A 20,112-nucleotide genomic window follows, 5' to 3' on the forward strand; every position below is an offset into this window, starting at 1 on the left:
GAAGGGACCCCAAGGGTCATCTAGTCCAACCCCCTCCAATGCAGGAATCTCAACTAGATCATACATAACAGATGGCCATCCAACCTCTGCTCCAAGGAAGAGTCCACCACCTCTCTTGGGAGTCTGTTCCACTTCCCAACAGCACTTTACTGTTGGAAAGTTCTTCCTGATGGCTTAGTTGCAATCTCATTTTTTCTAGCTTGAATCTATTGGTTCTGGTCCTAGCCTCCTGTACAGAAAACAAGCTTGCTCCACCCTCCATGTGGCAGCCCTTTAGATATTTGAAGATAGCTATCGTATCTCCTCTCAAGTCTCGTATTTTCCAGACTAAACATACCCAGTTTCCTCAACCGTTCCTCATAAGGCTTGGTTTCCAGACCTTTGATGATCTTGGCCACCCTCTGACAACAATGGGGAGCAGCACCTCTCCAGGAATTCAGGCAGAGATCTTTGCAGCCATAGCTTTATATGTCAGGAATTGAACTTCTATCCTTATTTTGCCCATACCCCGTGGGCCAATTTTGACAGGTTGGAACAAGAGTGCCCACCTGTCAAAGTTCAAAGGGGCTTGCTGAGATCAGCAGAAATTTCAGCTTCACCCCAAATACACAGGAGGAATATGTAATACTTGTCCCTGCTAGTGTGAATAAAGGACCGTATTATGCATTTCTTCCTCTCTTTGTGGTGTAGTTTGTCTAATTTCTGTGTGCAGGGATGTATTATATAAAGAGAGATATTGCACATGGTCTCCTCAAAAATCTTACCTTCACCGTAACATTCCAAGGGACCACAACGAAGGTTAATTTATCTCTCAATCAAATGTATGGGGGGTGGGTGCATTATCATAACACAGCAAGCCCAGAGACCAGACTGAGAAAAGAGTTACCGTATTTTTCGCTCCATAAGACGCGCCTAGTTTTTAGAGGAGGAAAGGGGGAAAGACCCGGTTTTTTTGGGATCAGCTCAGTTGTGCAGCTTCTTTTGCAAGGGAGAAAAGCCCCTTTTCTGAGGATCAGTTCAAAGTTGTTGAGCTTACTTTGCAAAGGGTTTTTATGGGGTTCAACTCACAGTTCTGCAGCTTTAGGAAAGGGAGCCGTTTCTACAGTTTCCAGACAGATAATCTAATCAGCCAGTCACATGTCGCTGGGGAAACAAACAGCCTCCATCTGCAGAACATTAAAAAATGGAGGCCTGGGCAAGGGGGCGGGGCCAGAAAGGGAGCCAGTGATCGACCACACATTCGCTCCATAAGACACACAGACATTTCCCCTTACTTTTTAGTAGGGAAGAAGTGTGTCTTATGGAGCGAAAAATACGGTAGCCTACCAGACCATTATACCATTTCCCCCCTTTAAATCAGGAGAGAAGTATTTTGGCTTCACAGGCCAGGTCCTTATTAGATCCATCAATCACCTTCCTCCAGCACCTGTCCAGAAGGTGACTTGGTTCTCCTGTCCAGGAGGGGTGATTGAAACCCCTGCTGAAATGGAGGGATGGGTTTGCCTTTTCTTCCCCTGAAGGTATCCTGCGAGGCAGAGGGTATGGATTTTTCTTCAGGATTTACTCCTGAAACCTCTTTCTCATGAATGAGTATACAGTGGTACCTCTGGATGCGAACGCGATCCGTTCAGGAGCCCCGTTCGCATCCTGAGAAGAACGCAACCCGTGTCTGCGCGGGTCGCACTTCTGCGCATGACGTCATTTTGAGTATCTGCACATGCGCGAGCGGCGAAACCCAAAAGTAACATGTTCCGTTACTTCCGGGTCGCCGCAGAGCGTAACCTGAAAATGCTCAACCTGAAGCATATTTAACCCAAGGTATATTTAACCCAAGGCATTTCCGTGCGCTGCTCTGGTTCACCAGAAGTGGCTTAGTCATGCTGGCCACATGACCCGGAAGCTGTACGCTGGCTCCCTCGGCCAATAAAGTGAGATGAGCACCGCAACCCCAGAGTCGGTCATGACTGGACTTAACTGTCAGGGGTCCCTTTACCTTTATTCAGGATAAATTAGGTCCCTTTACCTTTATGATTGTAACTGCAAGGCATCAGTTTTCCTTCTTGAAGGGCGACCTTCCCAGGTTGACGAGCCCCATCTGCCCCTCCCTTCCCTCTATAGCATGTGTAGAAATCACTGCCTTAACTGTTGGATCCTCTATTGGTCTCGTCCACTCAACCCACCAGAGCCTGTGCTACTGTAACAAGTGACCAAACTGGAGCCAATGTACATGCAGCTGCAAGAGGCCTTCCCTGATACCCCTACAGTCCGCTGCACCTGCTGAAATTAGGCATGAAAGGTTTCTGCTGTAGTTAACGTAATATGTTGTGGTGCATGCTTGTTTGTAGAGTGTGTGTGCGTTGCAGGGGATTCGACTAGATGACTCTTGGGGTCGCTTGCAACTCTACAATTCTACTGCAGATGACAGGATCTCTTGTTTGTAAGTGTGTCCAGAGGCCCAAAAAGGATGGTGACCCCATGTCTCACAGCAAAAGAGAGAAGAAGGGGTGGCTCTGTCTTGTTTGGAGCTCTCAGGCCTGCCCAGCATGCTGGTTCTTGACAGATTGGTCCTGAGAGAGCCAGCGTGGTGTAGTGGTTTAGAGCGGTGGACTTGTAATCTGGTGAACCGGGTTCGCTTCCCCGCTCCTCCACATGCAGCTGCTGGGTGACCTTGGGCCAGTCACACTTCTTTGAAGTCTCTCAAACACAGAGTGTTTGTTGTGGGGGAGGAAGGGAAAAGGAGATTGTTAGCCGCTTTGAGACTCCTTAGGGTAGTGATAAAGCGGGATATCAAATCCAAACTCTTCTTCTGAAGAAATGAGACCTTTGACAGGAAGAAGGCCTGCTTACCGAGTCAAAGATCAAGGTATAAATAATGCTCCTTGGATTGACATTCCACAATTTTTGAATTAGTAAGTGAAATAAAGAACACTGCAACAATTAAAAAAAAAACACTTTCGTTTTTATGTACATTGAAATGGTTCGAGGGAATACAAATCCCATACTTTACAAAATGTGCAACGAAGGAGGAGGAGGAGATCATGGCACCACACAGGTTGGAAATGGTTTGCTTTTTATACATATACAAAATAGCTTGGTAATCGTAATACGTAGATTTAAAGATAAAAAAGGAATAATCGAATCATCTCCAATATAGATTCTGCTGTAATATCATAGCACCAATATTGCTATTGGACAAATCCATAATCAAGGAAGAACTTGTTTGTCAGCAATCAAATAAAAAAAAACCTTATGTTTGAGATAAGAATGTACAAAATGTGAACTTCCAGAGGATGTTTTTCTGTTTCTTCCACATAGCCACCCAATATGAGCTATACTTAAAGAAGTAATTTCTTTAAAACTGCAATCCTAGGCACATCTTCCTTAGGATTAAGTCGCATTGAACTCAGTTGGACTTACTTCTGAGTAGACACATATAAAATTGAGCTGTGAATTTACAATGTTCCCACTGCTTCTAACAATCTACCAGCAATGAAAGCTGATTGGCCTACCCATATTAATTTGAAAAAGGATCCACTCTACAGTCTTGTAGATTTCCCATTCTAGTCATATGTTTACACTGCAGCAGCTTCAGAATAGTACACTAACTTTGGCCTTTGGCACCATTAGATGGTTAACTCTTATAAGCAATTGCCAGATTGTGTCTTGTTACAATAACCAGAGGCTGAATATTTTCTTCCAGGACAATTTAGAAACATTAGCGCTCCAAGGAGAATCTTATTTAGATCTCTAAATCTTCAAGACTGTGTACAGTAGCATTTAAGTAGGAAAGTTTTCCTAAACACAGAAAGTTAACATGTATAAAAATATTACAAATTATTCTAATATATATCTCATCACCTATTCTAAAAGCTGCAGTCCTATGTGTATCTGAGTCAATATATATAGAATTGGACTGTGACAGTTATATGTACAAAGTAAAAAAATAAAGGGAGGCACATTTCGTTACAACAGAATACATACACTGCCTTCTGAAACATATTAATTGATGTAAAATATTCACAATACTTCTTAATCAGGCAGAGGACACTATTGCTCCTTGCTAAAAACGAGACACACTCACGGAGGCATTGGTGTGGGGACAGGAAGATAGGGCTTTAGGCTGGTGCAGGAATTGGGCCCAGATCACACCCATGACTGGCCAGCACAGGCTAAGATTCCAAGCTGGCCCAGTCCTATCCTTGGAACACCCTATTCAGAACTTTCTTCCAGACTGATGAGAAATCAGTGGGTGGAATACTTTCAATGTGCAGAAGAGGGAGGTCTCTGCTGGCAGAATACCAGAAACACCACCCCACTGGCATCAGTCAGCAGGAGATGAGATGAACCGGCAGAGGCGAGGAGAGAAATGTCTTGACTCCCTACAAATCCCCCCCCCCAGTCCAGCGTAAGGGGTGGTGGTGGTGGTTTCCAGTCTTAATCCCTTATATTTTCCATCAAATCTAACTAAGGCTTCTTTCTAATAAATAATAATAATAACAATAATAATAATTTTATTATTTATATGCTGTCCATCTGACTGTCCTATCCACTCTGGGTGGGGTGGCTCTCAACAAAATATTAAAAGAACAACAAAACATCAACCATTAAGAACTTCCCTGAACAGGGCTGCCTTCAGGTGTCTTCTAAAAGTCAAATATTTATTCATTTCAGGTAGGTAGCCATGTTGGTCTGACGCAGTCGAAATAAATAAATAATTGACCAGTAGTACCTTAGAGACCAACTAAGTTTGTTCTGGGTACAGTGCTACCTCAGGTTACATAGGCTTCAGGTTACATACGCTTCAGGTTACAGACTCCGCTAACCCAGAAATAGTGCTTCAGGTTAAGAACTTTGTTTCAGGATGAGAACAGAAATCGTGCTCCGGCAGCGCAGCAGCAGCAGGAGGCCCCATTAGCTAAAGTGGTGCTTCAGGTTAAGAACAGTTTCAGGTTAAGTATGGACCTCCAGAACGAATTAAGTACTTAACCCAAGGTACCACTGTATAAGCTTTCATGTGCATGCACATTTCTTCAGATACACTGAAACAGAAGGACTTCAGATACACTGAAACACTGGATACACTTCAGTGTATCTGAAGAAGTGTGCATGCACACAAAAGCTTATACCCAGAATGAACTTAGCTGGTCTCTAAGGTGCTACAGGACATTTTTTTTTGTTGTTCATTTGTTTGACATCTGATCGGAGAGCGTTCCACAGGATGGGCGCCACTACCAAGAAGGCCCTCTGCCCGATTCCCTGTCTCACAGTGAGAGAAGCGCCCAAAGGCCCTCGGAGCTGGACCTCAGACTGGATGATGGAGGTAGAAACACTCCTTCAGCTATACAGGGTAAGGCCATTTAGGGCTTTATGCATACTTACTTGGAAGTAGGCACCATCAAACTCATTAGTCTGGTTCACACTAGAATAATAGAATTGTAGAGTTGGAAGAGATCCTGAGAGTCACCACCACCTGTGATGCAGGAATCTCAGCTAGCTCAAGAATGACAGAGAAGTCACCCAACCTCTGCTTCAAAACCTCCAAAGAAGGAGAGTCCTGAGGGAGTCTGTTCCACTGTCGAACAGCTCTTACTGTCAGAAAGTTATTCCTGATGCTTAGTCGGAATCTACTTTCTTGTAACTTGAAGCCATTGGTTTGGGGCCTAGCCTCCAGAGCAGGAGAAAACAAGCTTGCTGCATCTTCCCTGTGACAGCCCTTTATATATTTGAAGATGGCTATCATAACTCCTCTCAGTACTTTACTAGGCTAAACATACCAAATTCCTTCAACTGTTCCTCATAAGGCTTGGTTTCCGGATCACAGACTCCCCTTGGCCTTACATGTTCTCATCTCTTCCTGCACGGCCAGGATGACTTCAGAAACCTCTGCTTTAGTTTCCCCTCAAACACAGCTTGTCACATCCCACTTAAATTGAGGTTTGTAGTTTATATCAACTATGGTTAGTTTAAACAAGACAGCTTCATAAACCATGGTTTGAAGTTTGCTTGTTCTGAAATTGGCCAGAGTTACTGTTATAGCGTAAACCCTAATCCAGATGCTACAAGCCTTGCTTAAAGAAAATTAAGTAAAGCTTTATGGTGTCCTCCAACTTGCACAGAAGAAAGGGAGTGTGCATTGTACTGAATCCTGGTTCAGTATCAGATGCTAACATGATAACTGGTTGAGTTTAGGTATCATAGCTGTACCATAGGTTTGGCCATCGGGAACATGCTATGAGTTTCCATGCTTTCTTCTCACAATCCCTCATGCTAATCCATAATCAGTTTCTTCATTTATGGTATCCTGCAATTTGGAAGTCACAGGAAACAATGGTTACCACAAATCAGGAAGTAAGAAGATGGAATTAGCTTGTACGAGGGAGAGATAGGAAGGGGCATGAAAATCCACAGCATCCTCCTGACAGCCAACAATGGTTTGGCCATTATGTGAGCCATGAGCCATTGAAACTCTCTTGAGTAAAAATGCTTTGCCTGAGCATTAAGAAAAACCACTGCAGGAATTGATAATTTAAAAACGATGCATTATACCCAAATGTGTTTTTTCTTAACTTAAAGAGGACATTTATTGCAAGTTCCGCGATCTCCAAGATACAAAACTAAAGTAGGCATTTCCACCGTAGCAGGAAGTTACAACGAATGCAAAGAACTGTGGGGGAAAAGAAAACAGCTGTTAGAAAATAGTAGTAGTAGTAGTAGTAATAATAATAATAATAATAATAATAATAATAAAATTTTATTTATATCCCACCCTCCCCAGCCGAAGCCGGGCTCAGGGCGGCTAACAACAATAAAATAATACAACATTCTAAAAACCATTTAGCAGATTTATTTGTATTCCCAGATCACTCATGGGGTACAAGAAAAGGGTTTTAAAATAACCACCCATTGTTTTATTGTCCTTTGGGACCCTGTCTTGAGCCCCCCTGTTCTGTTCAGCTTGCCATGTAAGGAATTCTTTTGGTTTCAGTTCACATGTGGTTAAAATGTGCTGGTAGTTCAGCATCCTTCACTGCTTTAATGGTCTCAGTTTAATGAAACCTCTTGGTTTCATATCCTGGTTTGTAAGCAGAGCTTAAACCACAATTTCCCTCTTTGGATGTAGCAAGAAAATTGGCACCTGTCTGTCTTGGGAGACAACGTAGGGGATGTCTTCAGGGGTGAATAAAAGTGTGTTTTAATAAACCCATGAGGTTTTGAATTCTAGTGTTGAAGAAATAAATAAATAAAAATAAGGAAGATGCTGCGCCAGTCTCTTTATTATGGTATCAACAATACTTACATATCTAGATTACCCCTCTTTCAACCCGAACCAATTTAATACCTCGTTCCTGAATATTTGTTGGAACCCATAAACAACTTTCTCCACCCACTTCCATATTTCAAGTACTATTCATGATTCAAAGATTAAAAATTAACTTACTGAAGAAGCCGCCCAGCTGTTGTAGTTGTGGCTGTCCAATTCCTTGGTGACGGCACATGCGTCTACGATGGCAGCAATGAAGTACAAAAGAAAGGCACTCCCGTTAAAACACAGGCCCTGTAGGGAGGGCAAAGAAAGACAAAATGGTAGGTTTTTCCCCATGTACAATGTTCACTAGATGCTTCCTATCCAACTGGAAGCAATGCGAATAACAAGAGATGAGAGCTTATTCCTGTGGCCACAACCCAAGACTTGCTGTTATTGCCGGACTTCTCTACCGAAAACGCATCTAGGTTTGCTCACATCTAGCTGAAGTTTCTGCTTTTACAACAACTTTTGTCAAAAGATCTGTGCCCCAGGAACAATTCCATACAATCATCGTTGTTTTAAGTCTGCCAACTAATGCACTGTCTTCAAAATTTGGGTCAGTAACAGCCGGTGTTAGGAAGGACACATTTGACCCCCCCCCAATACCTTGGGTGGTGTCGCTGGTTAATGCTCCAGTTCTGCATTATTATTATTTTGTGGAAAAGCAAGTACCGTGTTATGAATTAGATGAAAGCTGATACTCACTACAGTGGTCCATGGCACTTGGGGAATCCGAGTGTACGTCATTGTCATGTAGATGATTAGGAAGAACAGCGTAAGGACCCAGTAAAAGACAGCTACAAACATTACCCAGCCGAAGACAGGATATAGGAAATATTCTGTTCCAGCAATCAGCGTCCATACCAACAACCCCAACACCTGCAAATATGCAAAGAAAACAGAATAGTGTTACCCAGAAGAAAGGCATGATATGTACATGCCCAAAGTATTGTTCTGCTTCATGAAAATGGGTTATTGGAATAGAAGGCCAACTCTAAGCAGTTATTTGCTGGCACAGAAATCACAGAACAGGATAGAGCTCCTATCCTATCACAGTTAATGGGAATTAGGTTTGACTTCGGCGCAGTCAGAATTTTACCACATCTAGGTCTGTCGTAAGAGGGATTTCTATATGAAAAGGATTCGTACAAATGTTAGCGCAACAGATTTGTTTCCAAAGCAATTTAAATAATATTTCACAGCCCAAAAACATCCATGGTTAAACAAGAGGCAATTTCAGTAGACAGACTGCTTGTATCATCTAAAAGAATGAAAGCTAGGCAAAATGAATAACATCAGGTAAACAGCTCTATAGTAAGGTAGGATGAAGTTTGGAATCCTTTAGTGAGAGTTTTGTTTGGTCAACTCAGCAGAGATTCTACATTCAAAATAATGTATGGAATCATCTACTCTCTCCCTGGCTATGACCTTGAGGAAAATGTAAGTCTGAATAGCTTTAATCTATCTTTCCAAATCATTAGGATTATATCAGTTCCAAATGCTCATATTTAACAGGCCTTAAAACCAAAAATTTCATACACTTTCATATTATAGAAAGAGGGTAAGCTGTTTTACTTTGGTTTTTTTAAGGACCTACTATTATATTATTATTTGAGCGTTGCTCAGGATATATCCAAATGCAATGCTAACTTACACAGCAATAATAGAATTTTAGGAATATTTCACATCCTACATACACGTTCATTTTTCTTAATTCTAATTAACACTTAAGAGGAACAACAGAAAGGGGCTAGTATAATTTTGGGCACGCTTATCCAAACCCTTAAATCTTATATTTGTTCATTTATATGTAGGAGTATTTTATGCAAATGAAAAGTGTGTTAAATAATTGACGGGTGGTTTCTTTAATTTAGTAACAGGCCAAATTAATATTCATTGTTATATTTTTATATAGGTTGTCATCAGTTGCTATCATTTCTAATACCAGTAAGCTTCTTCTGCCACTGGAGGTCACCATTGTTCTACACAGAAATGTGTCTTCTGCGGTATTAAAGCAGTTTCTAAAAAACAGGGGATAGAATTTGGTTGTGATTTTTGCCTTGATCAAACCTCCAGTTCTGAAATAACCAGTGGTAATCACTGAGTTATCCAATTCTTCAAATCTCCATTAATGATCAATAACTATAATTTCTAACTGATCTATAATAAAGGTAAAGGTACCCCTGTAAAGGTATCCAGTCACGGACAACTCTGGGGTTGTGCGCTCATCTCACTCTACAGGTCGAAGGAGCTGGCGTTTGTTCGCAGACAGCTTCCGGGTCACGTGGCCAGCATCTGGCGAAACCAGAGCAGCACAAGGAAACGCCATTTACCTTCCCGCCGGAGCAGTACCTATTTATCTACTTGCACTCTGATGTGCTTTCGAACTGCTAGGAGTTGGGACCAAACAATGGGAGCTCACCCCATTGCGGGGATTCGAACCGCCCACCTTCTGATCAGCAAGCCCTAGGCTCTGTGGTTTAGACCACAGCGCCACCCGCGTCCTTAATTAATCTATAATAGTATCTAGTTAAAGTAGTTCTAACTGCCACAGCCACATAAGGGTGCAACAGATTTTCTTTTTTCTTTTCTCTTGCATTAAAAACAGTTGTGAGCTTTATTGTAGCCTTTCCTTTCCCATGGTGCTAGCTTTGCTTTCCCTGGTCTAGTTTTCTCATTGGTCCAGTTGCAGATTTTAACACTGGCTTCCTAAATAAAAAAATGATGCTTTGCAAGTTGGCAGCCAGACACGTTTTGCTCTCCCTTCCACTGTTTATCTTAACCATTGCTTAGAGGTAACCTGTCCACATAGGCTAATAAGTGTTCATTATTTATTTTAGGCTTGAGTATCCAGCAAGCAATGCGACAAGAAGAAATCATAACATATTCTACAAACCACGAAAGGGGCAAAGGGCTTGTAACACAGAGGGCAAACAGGATATTATGAGGCAGGCTTGCCTAATTGTGGTAGTCAACTTTTTTGACATACCAAACTAGCAAATAATGGGTTGTTCTGATAAGTCCCCTAGATGTCTCGGGTGGGTGGGTGTGTGTGTGTGTGTGTGTGCGCATGTTACAGCCTCATATATTTTCTTAGCTGGCTGGGCCTGTGAATATTTAAATCAATTTGCAAGAGGCATTTTTAACACTGTGGAAATGCTGCATTTCACACAAGTATACAGATATGGATTGAGCATAAGTCATCAGCCAACAGCCAGCCTGACCTTTTCGAAATTCTAATCAAGAAATGTGTAATGTTGTTTTGGAGTTTTGTCAGGCTCAATAAAATACAGTGTTCAGCTTTCCTGAAACAGCTGAAAATGTCAAACACCCCTGAACCCATTATATCTCAAAGCTGAGACCAAAATTAATGAAGTGTGCCTCAAAGCTCACACGAAGCCTAGAAGAACATCTTGTTGATCATCTTTATCAGGAAAAAAAATGTTTTTGTTATGGATGAGGACTAGAAATATTCCTTCCTTATTTCAGAGAATCATAGAATGGTAAAGTTGGAAGGGACCTCTGTGATCATCTAGTCCAACCCCCTGTAATGAAGGAATCTTTTGCCCAACATGGGGCTTGAACCCACAACCTTGAGATTAAGAGCCTCACGTTCTACCAACTGAGCTATGCCAGAGCCTTTATGAATCTTTCCCCATAAGGCATCTCAAAGTGATTTGCAATGTAACTGAAAGAGAAATCCTACATGGAAGGGGGGTGGGTGGCATAGCCATGTCAGATGAAACATGAATCAAAAGCACTTCCAGCCTCACACACAGGGGAGGAATCTTTCCTTTCTTCTCCCTTTTAAAGAGACATCGGTCACCATTTGTAAGAATTGAGTGTAAGTATGTCACCTGGTGTGATGTCAGGAGAATAGAGGAAGGGTTTTGCATTCTGCATATCCAGAGCCCCTCCTACTGATGTGCCCATAGATCATAGACTTTTTGCCTGGTCCAATAGAGAGTGTGGTCTCATTCACATAATGGCCAGGTACAGATTTCAAATGTCCCCAGTTCAATAATTGTGGTTTGTTGGAATGGAAGCGAGTCATGAGCTGAGGTGCTCCCCCTTCTCTCACACACCTGCCTTGAGAGGATACTTTCTGGTTGTTTAAACTACAGTTTCCCATGGTTCCTGCAAACCATGGTTTGCAGTCCTGGGTTTTGGACATCACCATTTGTTGAGCCAAGTACATTTCAGACGCACCAGGTCATTGCATCTATGAAAGACCCTGTCTTCAGAAGCAACAAGATGCAACTTGCTATCTCTTGATCTAATCTGCTTCATAAAGTTACTACAATGATAAAATGGGAATACATCCTATAGGCTCCTCTGCAATTTCTTAGGTGGAGGGATGAGCAGTCAAGCCAAGTTTGTTTACTGAACAATCTCAGAAGTCATTACAATAACAAGTAGGAGAGAAAGTTAGTAACACAATAAAGAACTTTTGTGTCCATAAACCTGCAATTCTTGAACCTCTGCCGAGATACTTCTTTATGAAGGAAAGAGCAAGTCTGTAGCAGCGTATAAAAGATATGATGCATACAAATCTATTGCTGGTGTGATAGTTTCTAAACCTTGATTTGTTATAGCAGTGTTGGATCGTGTTAAGACATAACTCTCCCCCGCAAAAAAACCATAAACACCCCAAAAAGGTTTATGTTTTCAGACTCTAACATAGAACTTGGATAATCAAATACATGTGGACTATATTTCAGAGATCCATTGTGAAAAATAGCTCTGTGCGATCACTTTGTTGCCGGCAATGCACATATTGATGAAATAGGAACATCTTTGTGCAACAGAATAAATGGACAAAAATCAGGCATTACATATGGCAAAGCTCAAAAACCTAGTGGCGCAGCAATAAAACTGCTAGCACATTTGCAGAGCTAAGCAGGGTTCAGTATGGATTCAATTTGGATGGGGGACCATGTGTTGAGACTCCAGCGTTGCAGAGGTTTGGACTAGATGACCCTCGGTGTCCTTTCCAACTCCTCAATTCTATGACATGCTGTAACAGACTTGAAAGCCCCTGTGCTTCAACACAAGGGTATTTAATGAAGATAAGCTCCAAAGTTGGAATTCATGTGCACTATCAGGCACTCCTGTCTTCCACTGCCTCCCGCAGTTTGGTCAAACTCATGCTGGTAGCTTTGAGAACACTATCCAACCATCTCGTCCTCTGTTGTCCCCTTCTCCTTGTGCCCTCCATCTTTCCCAACATCAGGGTCTTTTCCAGGGAGTCTTCTCTTCTCATGAGGTGGCCAAAGTACTGGAGTCTCAGCTCAGACCCTGATGTTGGGAAAGATGGAAGGCACAAGGAGAAGGGGAGGACAGAGGACGAGATGGTTGGATGTTGTTCTTGAAGCTACCAGCATGAGTTTGACCAAACTGCGGGAGGCAGTGGAAGACAGGAGTGCCTGGTGTGCTCTGGTCCATGGGGTCAAGAAGAGTCGGACATGACTAAACAACTAAACAACAACAACAACAACAATCAGACTTGGGCTCAAGACAGGGAGCAGCTGGCTGACTACAGGAAGCAATTGTCTCAATCTAGACTTGTTCACACAATATTCATCTGGCTTTGCAAATTCATCGCTGGTTGGATGGTGGGTTGCACCAACTCGGCTTGGATCTTCTATTCATTTTGACTAGTTCTCCTTATCATTTATGCCCTGCATAATAAAGTGACAGACACATGCACCTCACTGCCTTGCTGGGCCTCCTGGCTTGTAATAATTTTTCTCCACCTTCTGCTCTGCTTTGCTTAGTACTCATGAATATACTGTACTTAGCCTGTCAACTAAGAACATGTCATGCAACTGTCAAAGTGGGCACTGGCCCAGGATGGCATGTGCATAAGACTGTTAAGTCTTATAGATGTCATAGACCCATAGAGGTGGAACAGACCCCAAGGGCCATCTAGTCCACCCTCCTGCAATACAGGAATCTCAGCTAAAGCATCCACAAGAGACGGCCACCCAACCTTTGCTTAAAAACTTCCAAGGAAGGTTCTTCCTTCTCAAAGAAGACTCTTCACTGGTTTAACCTGCACCCTTCTAAACTAGAATAAACAGATACCTATTTCTCAATGGAGAAATTTTTCCCAGTAGTGATGTATGGAAGTGAGAGCTGGAACATAAAGAAGGCTGATCGCCAAAGAATTGATGCTTTTGAATTCTGGTGCTGGAGGAGACTCTTGAGAGTCCCATGGACTGCAAGAAGATCAAACCTATCCATTCTTAAGGAAATCAGCCCTGAGTGCTCACTGGAAGGACAGATCCTGAAGCTGAGGCTCCAATACTTTGGCCACCTCATGAGAAGAGAAGACTCCCTGGAAAAGACACTGATGATGGGAAAGATGGAGGGTAGAAGGAGAAGGGGACGACAGAGGACAAGATGGTTGGATAGTGTTTTCGAAGCTACCAACATGAGTTTGACCAAACTGCAGGAGGCAGTGGAAGACAGGAGTGCCTAGCGTGCTCTGGTCCATGGGGTCACGAAGAGTCGGACACGACTAAACAACAGAATTTCTCAATGGAAAGCTGTGACACATTAGTGTTTTTGTAATGTTCCAGTACTTTTCCTACCCAATTAAGAATGTTCGTTTCCTACAGTGGAGTACAATGCAACAGGCTCTCACAGATCCACTGGGGAGAAAAGACCCTGGTTTTCCTTTTTCAAGCCTTGTCCCAGTTTGCTTCTGGCAGAATATCAGAAAGCCAAGGTCTCCATCCTTGCAAGGATCTCCACTTGACCTTACACAAAAGGGACTGTCTGCTCTGCTCTCTTACAATTGTGACAGAATCAGATCAAAGAAACACAGCTTTCCTCCTTTCCCCCCCTCTTCCGTCCTCCTTGCTGAAATGAATCTCCTTGAAATCTTCACTGGCACCAGTATTGTTCTTCAGCACACACCAAAGCACACTTAGGTTTCACAAGAACAAATGGGTCTGAATTTCACTGAACTGCAGATAAAATCTGGACTCCCTAAGTAGCAGCGACTAGTGCAAAATGCAAATAGATGGCAACTCGCTTGGGCAAAGGTACTCTGAGTGTCTCCAGCTGTTAGGCTGCTGACATGTCCAAATACAACTGAGTTCACCAGCAGTTAATACAGCTAAAACTCTACTGCAGGATCAGGAAAAGTGTGTGTGTGTGTGTGTGTGTGTGTGTGATATATATATATATATATATATATATATATATATATTTCTGCTGAGGGCTACATTCCCTCAAGAGTAATCTGTTAGGGGATGCATACTGGCGATGGGAAGAGCCACAGGCAAAGGTGTTATGGATTAAACTAATTCAAAATAAAGGATGCCCGGCTTCAATCTTCATCATGACAACCTCAAATTAAAATTCCCAGGCTTATGCAAGTTTATTCAGAAGTAAGCCCCACCAGATTTGGTAGATTTGCTCTCAAATGGGTGGATAAAAGATTATTTCAGTACCAGAGACCAATACAGCTATTGTTCTGGAAAGCAAGCGAAAGGAATTCCGCTCCGACTTTGATGTTTTTACAGTGGTACTTTGGGTTACATATGCTTCAGGTTACATACGCTTCAGGTTACAGACTCCGCTAACCCAGAAATAGTACCTTGGGTTAAGAATTTTGCTTCAGGATGAGAACAGAAATCATGCTCCGGCGGCACAGCAGTAGCGGGGCCCCCATTAGCTAAAGTGGTGCTTCAGGATAAGAACAGTTTCAGGTTAAGTATGGACCTCCAGAACAAATTAAGTACTTAACCTGAGGTACCACTGTATATATTTACACACACACACATACATGGCAGGAACTTACAAGTCTGTTCTCAGAGATCTGGCAAAAGCCTCTTTTACCCAAACCATACAACCAGGGAAATGTTGTGGTTTTTTAAAGAGCAATTATTATTTTTAAATGAAATACTGTCCCTTGCAATTTTTCTGAAACAAAAAGAGGCGGAAGAGACACTTTCATGAGCCAGATCTTTTAATAGGTAAGCTAACAAAATGTGGGTCACAGCTGTGGAAACTCTTATGGTATAAACTAGAGGTTTTCAACCTTTTTGAGTCCACGGCTCCCTTGACCAGCTACATTCTTTCTGCGGCACAACTGTGGGGCTCAGGAGCCCAGTTACGTCACCCCTTGCTTGCAGAGATGGCAGCCTCTCACCCTTTTTTGAGCATGCTCCCTTGTGGAGTGGTCCCTCAGCCTCCTCTCCCCTTTCCCTGGGAGTCCTCTGGCCAGCCGCTGCTGCAACAAACAGCTGTCCAAGCCTTTGGGAGGCAGAGACAGGAGAGGGCATCAGAGGAGGGAGGGAAGGAAAGAGGCAGAGAGGCTAGCGCTGCCCGTGGCACCCCTGACCATCATTCAAGGCACCCCAGGGTGCCATGGCACACTGGTTGAAAAGCACTGGTATGAACCAACAACTCTGGTGCCACATTTCTTTCCTCAACTAAACCTAATTTTAAAATATGGAATAACTTTTCTCAGAAGCTGGCGCCAGGTTTATCCCCCTCGTCTTCCACACTAACAAAGGAGCTTGCAGAGAACCAGCCATATTCCACCAGAAACTTATCAATTAGGCTGCATCTTGTCAACTGGCTCAAAGTTGGGTACATAACTTCATAAAACCAGGGAACAGACTTACAAAAACAAATTAAGACCTTCACTGTTTCAGCTTGCTTCTACTTTGTTTTCCAACGTGTCATATTTTTCCATGAATAAGACAGTGTTTTTTAAATTCTTCGTCATTATTATTTTTGGCGGCTGTTTGCGTCAAGCGGGCAGACGATGGGTCAACAACTCTGGGCAATCTCCCCCCCCAAGAAAAGCTCCACAACTCTGGGCAATCTCCCCCCATTTCCTTAACTTGGTATCCCCAAAAATAGGGGTTGTCTTATACACGGGGGCATGTTATACACCAAAAAATACAGTATTTCATATCAATAAAAAAATTGGTGAGGCGCGAACAGATTTTTATTCTGAAATTGTGGCCTAGAAAAACAAGTTTGAGAACTACTGTGCTAGAAGCTTCTTTCTGATCTCACCTCCAAGTACACTTGGATGCACGTCTCATCCTGTTTCTCAGTTTCATTGTATTTTGATTGTTTTCATTCCATTTCCCTTTTGCTTTTAAATGAGCTGCTTTAGGGTCCCCTTTGTAAGAGCCAAAAAGCAGTACACTATATAAAAAAAGTTTATAAATAAATGAATTCCAATTCATAGGACTTACACTTTCAACTAAACAGGATGCGGATCAGGCTGTCAACCTATGAGAGACTTTTAACATTTCATATTTCACATGGGGAAAAAATGTGTGGAATGTAAAATACTAGACTAAAGTATGTCCTTTGTATAAGCAATTGCATAAAATATTCCCTTTGAAAAAGAAACTTGGGACTTTCTTTTTTTTACTTCAGTTCTAAAATTTGCCCTTTAATATTAAAAGGTTTTATTTACGTTGATATTGTTTAAATGCAAATACACTGTAATGAAGAGTTGTCTTTTTAACGGCTGCAGATTTAATATCCCATTGTATTACTGAGCCAGTGCTATGCCTAAATAATATCTGAGTGACATTCCCGACCCCCATTTCTTTTCTGTTGAGGAATGTCTAACAGTGGCTGTTAACAACTCCTGACCAAAGATTTATTTACATTGGTTTGTTTGTTTAAAGAGTTTCTAACCATTGCAAAAGAACAATGCTGTATACATCTGCTTCATTAATAGTGGCAAGCTTTTTTGTTGTTTTTTGAATCTCCACCTTCCTGCTACGCCATCTATATATAGCTGGCACCATCATTGTTCTGTGAATCTGTTTCTAACATGAGAAAAAGCTTTTCCTAACACTTGTTAGAAACAAGATTTGCATTGACTCCTGTTGCAATAAAAGCCGAACATCTAAATGAGGCAGAGACAAAATGGAAATATGGTCCAACCAGACAACAGATGCATTAACATATTCTCAAAGAAACCATTTAAGAACAATTCTAAATTTTTGTACTGTATGTCTTATTTATGACATCTGCATGCTGCACCACAAGTTCTCTTGGCAGCTTACAAGAAACAAGTATGAAAACAATTTGAATGCAAAATGAAACATGAATACATAAACTGAAAAGTGAGATAAATGCAACAAGAAAACAAAACTCAATCCACAACCTCAAAGTGAAAAACAAAACAAAACCAAATTCTAAATCCCTTCCGCAAGACTATTCATGTTTTTTAAATAAGAAGACTGGAACCTGTCGCGAATTCCTCGCGGCGCTTTCAGCGAAACGCTCAGAGTCCCAGGTTTTTTCCAGTGCAGTCTTTTTAATGTGAGCTATATACAAGTATTTACAAAAACAGTCCATACAGAGCACCTGCTCCTTAAGGCAAACGAATACTCTCCACCACAGCACCACCACACCACAGCACAACCACCACAGTTACTGTTGAACAGGCTTTCCTTTTTAAAACAGGTGATAGCCAATCACATTAATCACACTCCTGCTGAGTCACTCTGACCCAGCACTTCACAGAGTATTGCATCATCCTGTTGAAGCCTGCAGACTTACTCAGTATCCTGCGAATCCCAACAGAACCTTCATTTATGCTTGTGAAGTAAAGTACTTTCAGCTACTCTGCATAATCCAACAGAAGCGTGAACGTTCTCCTCTAGACAATTTGCAGCAAAACACGTTCAGGGTATAGATCAAGCAGTGCAAACGTTAACTTCTAAAACTCCATAGAATTGTAGCGTTTGAATGGACCCAAGGGTCATCTAGTCCAACCCCCTGCAAGGCGGGAATCTCAGCTAAAGCATCCCTGAAAGATGGCCATCCGGCCTCTGCTTAAAAACCTCCAAGGAAGGAGAGCCCACCACCTCTCGTGGGCATCTGTTCCACTGCCGAACAGCTCTTACTGTCAGAAAGTTTTTCCAAATGTTTAGTTGGAATCTCCTTTCTTGTAACATGAAGCCACTGGTTCGAGTCCTAACCTCCAGAGCAGGAGAAAAGAAGCATGCTGTCTTCTCCATGTGACAGCCCTTAAGATATCTGAAGATGGCTATCATATCTCCTCTCAGTCTCCTCTTTTCCAGGCTAAACATACCCAGCTCCTTCAAGCGCTCTTCATAAGGCTTAGTTTTCAGACCCTTGATCTTCTTGGTTGTACACGTTCCAGCTTGTCAACATCCTTCTTAAATTATGGTGCCCAGAACTGGACACAGTATTCCAAGTATGGTCTGAGTAAGGCAGAATAGAGTGGTACTATTACTTCCCTTGATCTGGACGCTATCCTTCTGTTGGTGCCACCTAGAATAGCATTAGCTTTTTTGCTGCTGCATCAGAACTGTTATTCCAAATAACCCAATGGGCAAATTTGGAAACAATTTATTTAGATCCTTAGTATAAGACTTATACAACAGAAAACAATATTCAGAGTCCACTGGACTCCAGCAAAACTATACCAGAAAAAAAATATAGCAGACAACTGCTGGAGATGTGGGAGTAAAAATGCGAACTTAGTACATATGATGATTAAATGTCCGATGATAAAATCATTTTGGTGCGAGGTGAGGATAGTTATAGCAAGAGTAATAAAAAGAAATTGTTATTTAGGGGAATTGAATTTAATTCTAAATTATATTCCGGAAACGTGGGAGATTACAAGGGATCAAAAAAATGTATGTACTGCGCCATATTAGAAGCAAAAAAACTTGTTTTGATGAATTGGAAGAGCCGCAAAAAGATTCCATTCAGCACATGGATTGATAATATGGACAGAGTAGCTACATATGAACGAATTGCATGTCGACACAAATTAAGAATGGATAAATATGAAGAAATCTGGAAGGAATATTTAAGCGATAAGGCAGACAGTGGTGGGAGGTAGGGGGAGGAGAGCTGGGGAAATATTGTTAGAAAGGTGTAGTCCTAGGTATATCGGTATTCAAAGTTGAATTGTCAAATTATGTTAGTAGTGTTATTATGGTTTTTGTTGTATGTGTCTTTTGCGGTTGTTGAAAAAATGATTAAATAAATTAAAAACAAACAAACAAATTATTTAGATTCTTTGCCTATGGAACAAGCAGTGTGCATTTGGGCACTGCCTGTCAGATCAGAGCCCCAATCTATGTCCAGCTCTCCTGTTTTCCTCAACTCAAATTTCCAGGCAATTCTGATGAACCCTAAAAATTATGGACTTCATATTGTTCTAGGATACACATAAGAAAAGGGACACGGGTGGCGCTGTGGGTAAAAGCCTCAGCGCCTAGGGCTTGCCGATTGAAAGGTCGGCGGTTCGAATCCCCGCGGCGGGGTGCGCTCCCGTTGCTCGGTCCCAGTGCCTGCCAACCTAGCAGTTCGAAAGCACCCCCGGGTGCAAGTAGATAAATAGGGACCGCTTACTTGCGGGAAGGTAAACGGCGCTTCCGTGTGCGGCTCTGGCTTGCCAGAGCAGCGATGTCACGCTGGCCACGTGACCCGGAAGTGTCTCCGGACAGCGCTGGCCCCCGGCCTCTTGAGTGAGATGGGCGCACAACCCTAGAGTCTGGCAAGACTGGCCCGTACGGGCAGGGGTACCTTTACCTTTACCTTTACACATAAGAAAAGCCTGCTGATAAGGCCAACCACATGCCTATGGGAAGCCCTCAATCATGACTCAAGCAGGACAGCATTATTCCCATCTACAGTTCCCAGAAAATGGTGTTCAGGGGCCAACTGCCTCAGGCAGCCGAGGTAAAGCATAGTCATCAGTTAGAAACCCTGATACACATATCCTTCATGAATTTGTCTATTCCTCTTCTATTTTATTTTTTTATTGGAAA

The 20,112-nt window shown here is 42.3% G+C and overlaps 1 protein-coding gene and 1 long non-coding RNA gene across 2 annotated transcripts in view; both read right to left on the minus strand.

Moving 5' to 3' along the window:
* Positions 1–2,946: 2,946 nt before the first annotated feature.
* LOC310745668 lies at positions 2,947–5,077 on the minus strand. Its single transcript, XR_014540297.1, has 2 exons — positions 4,997–5,077; positions 2,947–4,752 (listed from the first exon to the last, which is right to left on the minus strand). It is a non-coding gene; the product is annotated as an uncharacterized lncRNA (long non-coding RNA).
* Positions 5,078–6,553: 1,476 nt separating this feature from the next.
* Positions 6,554–20,112, minus strand: part of CMTM8 (CKLF like MARVEL transmembrane domain containing 8) — a 31,637-nt gene continuing 18,078 nt past the window's right edge. The window contains exons 2-4 of the mRNA XM_083578348.1: positions 8,012–8,185; positions 7,439–7,555; positions 6,554–6,664 (exon numbers count right to left, since the gene is read on the minus strand). Coding sequence (XP_083434474.1) covers positions 6,581–6,664; positions 7,439–7,555; positions 8,012–8,185 — 375 coding nt within the window. The 3' untranslated portion in view covers positions 6,554–6,580. The remainder of the gene's footprint in view (positions 6,665–7,438; positions 7,556–8,011; positions 8,186–20,112) is intronic.

This window comes from Podarcis filfolensis, assembly GCF_964270895.1.
Source record: "Podarcis filfolensis genome assembly, chromosome: 12".
NCBI lineage: Eukaryota > Metazoa > Chordata > Lepidosauria > Squamata > Lacertidae > Podarcis > Podarcis filfolensis.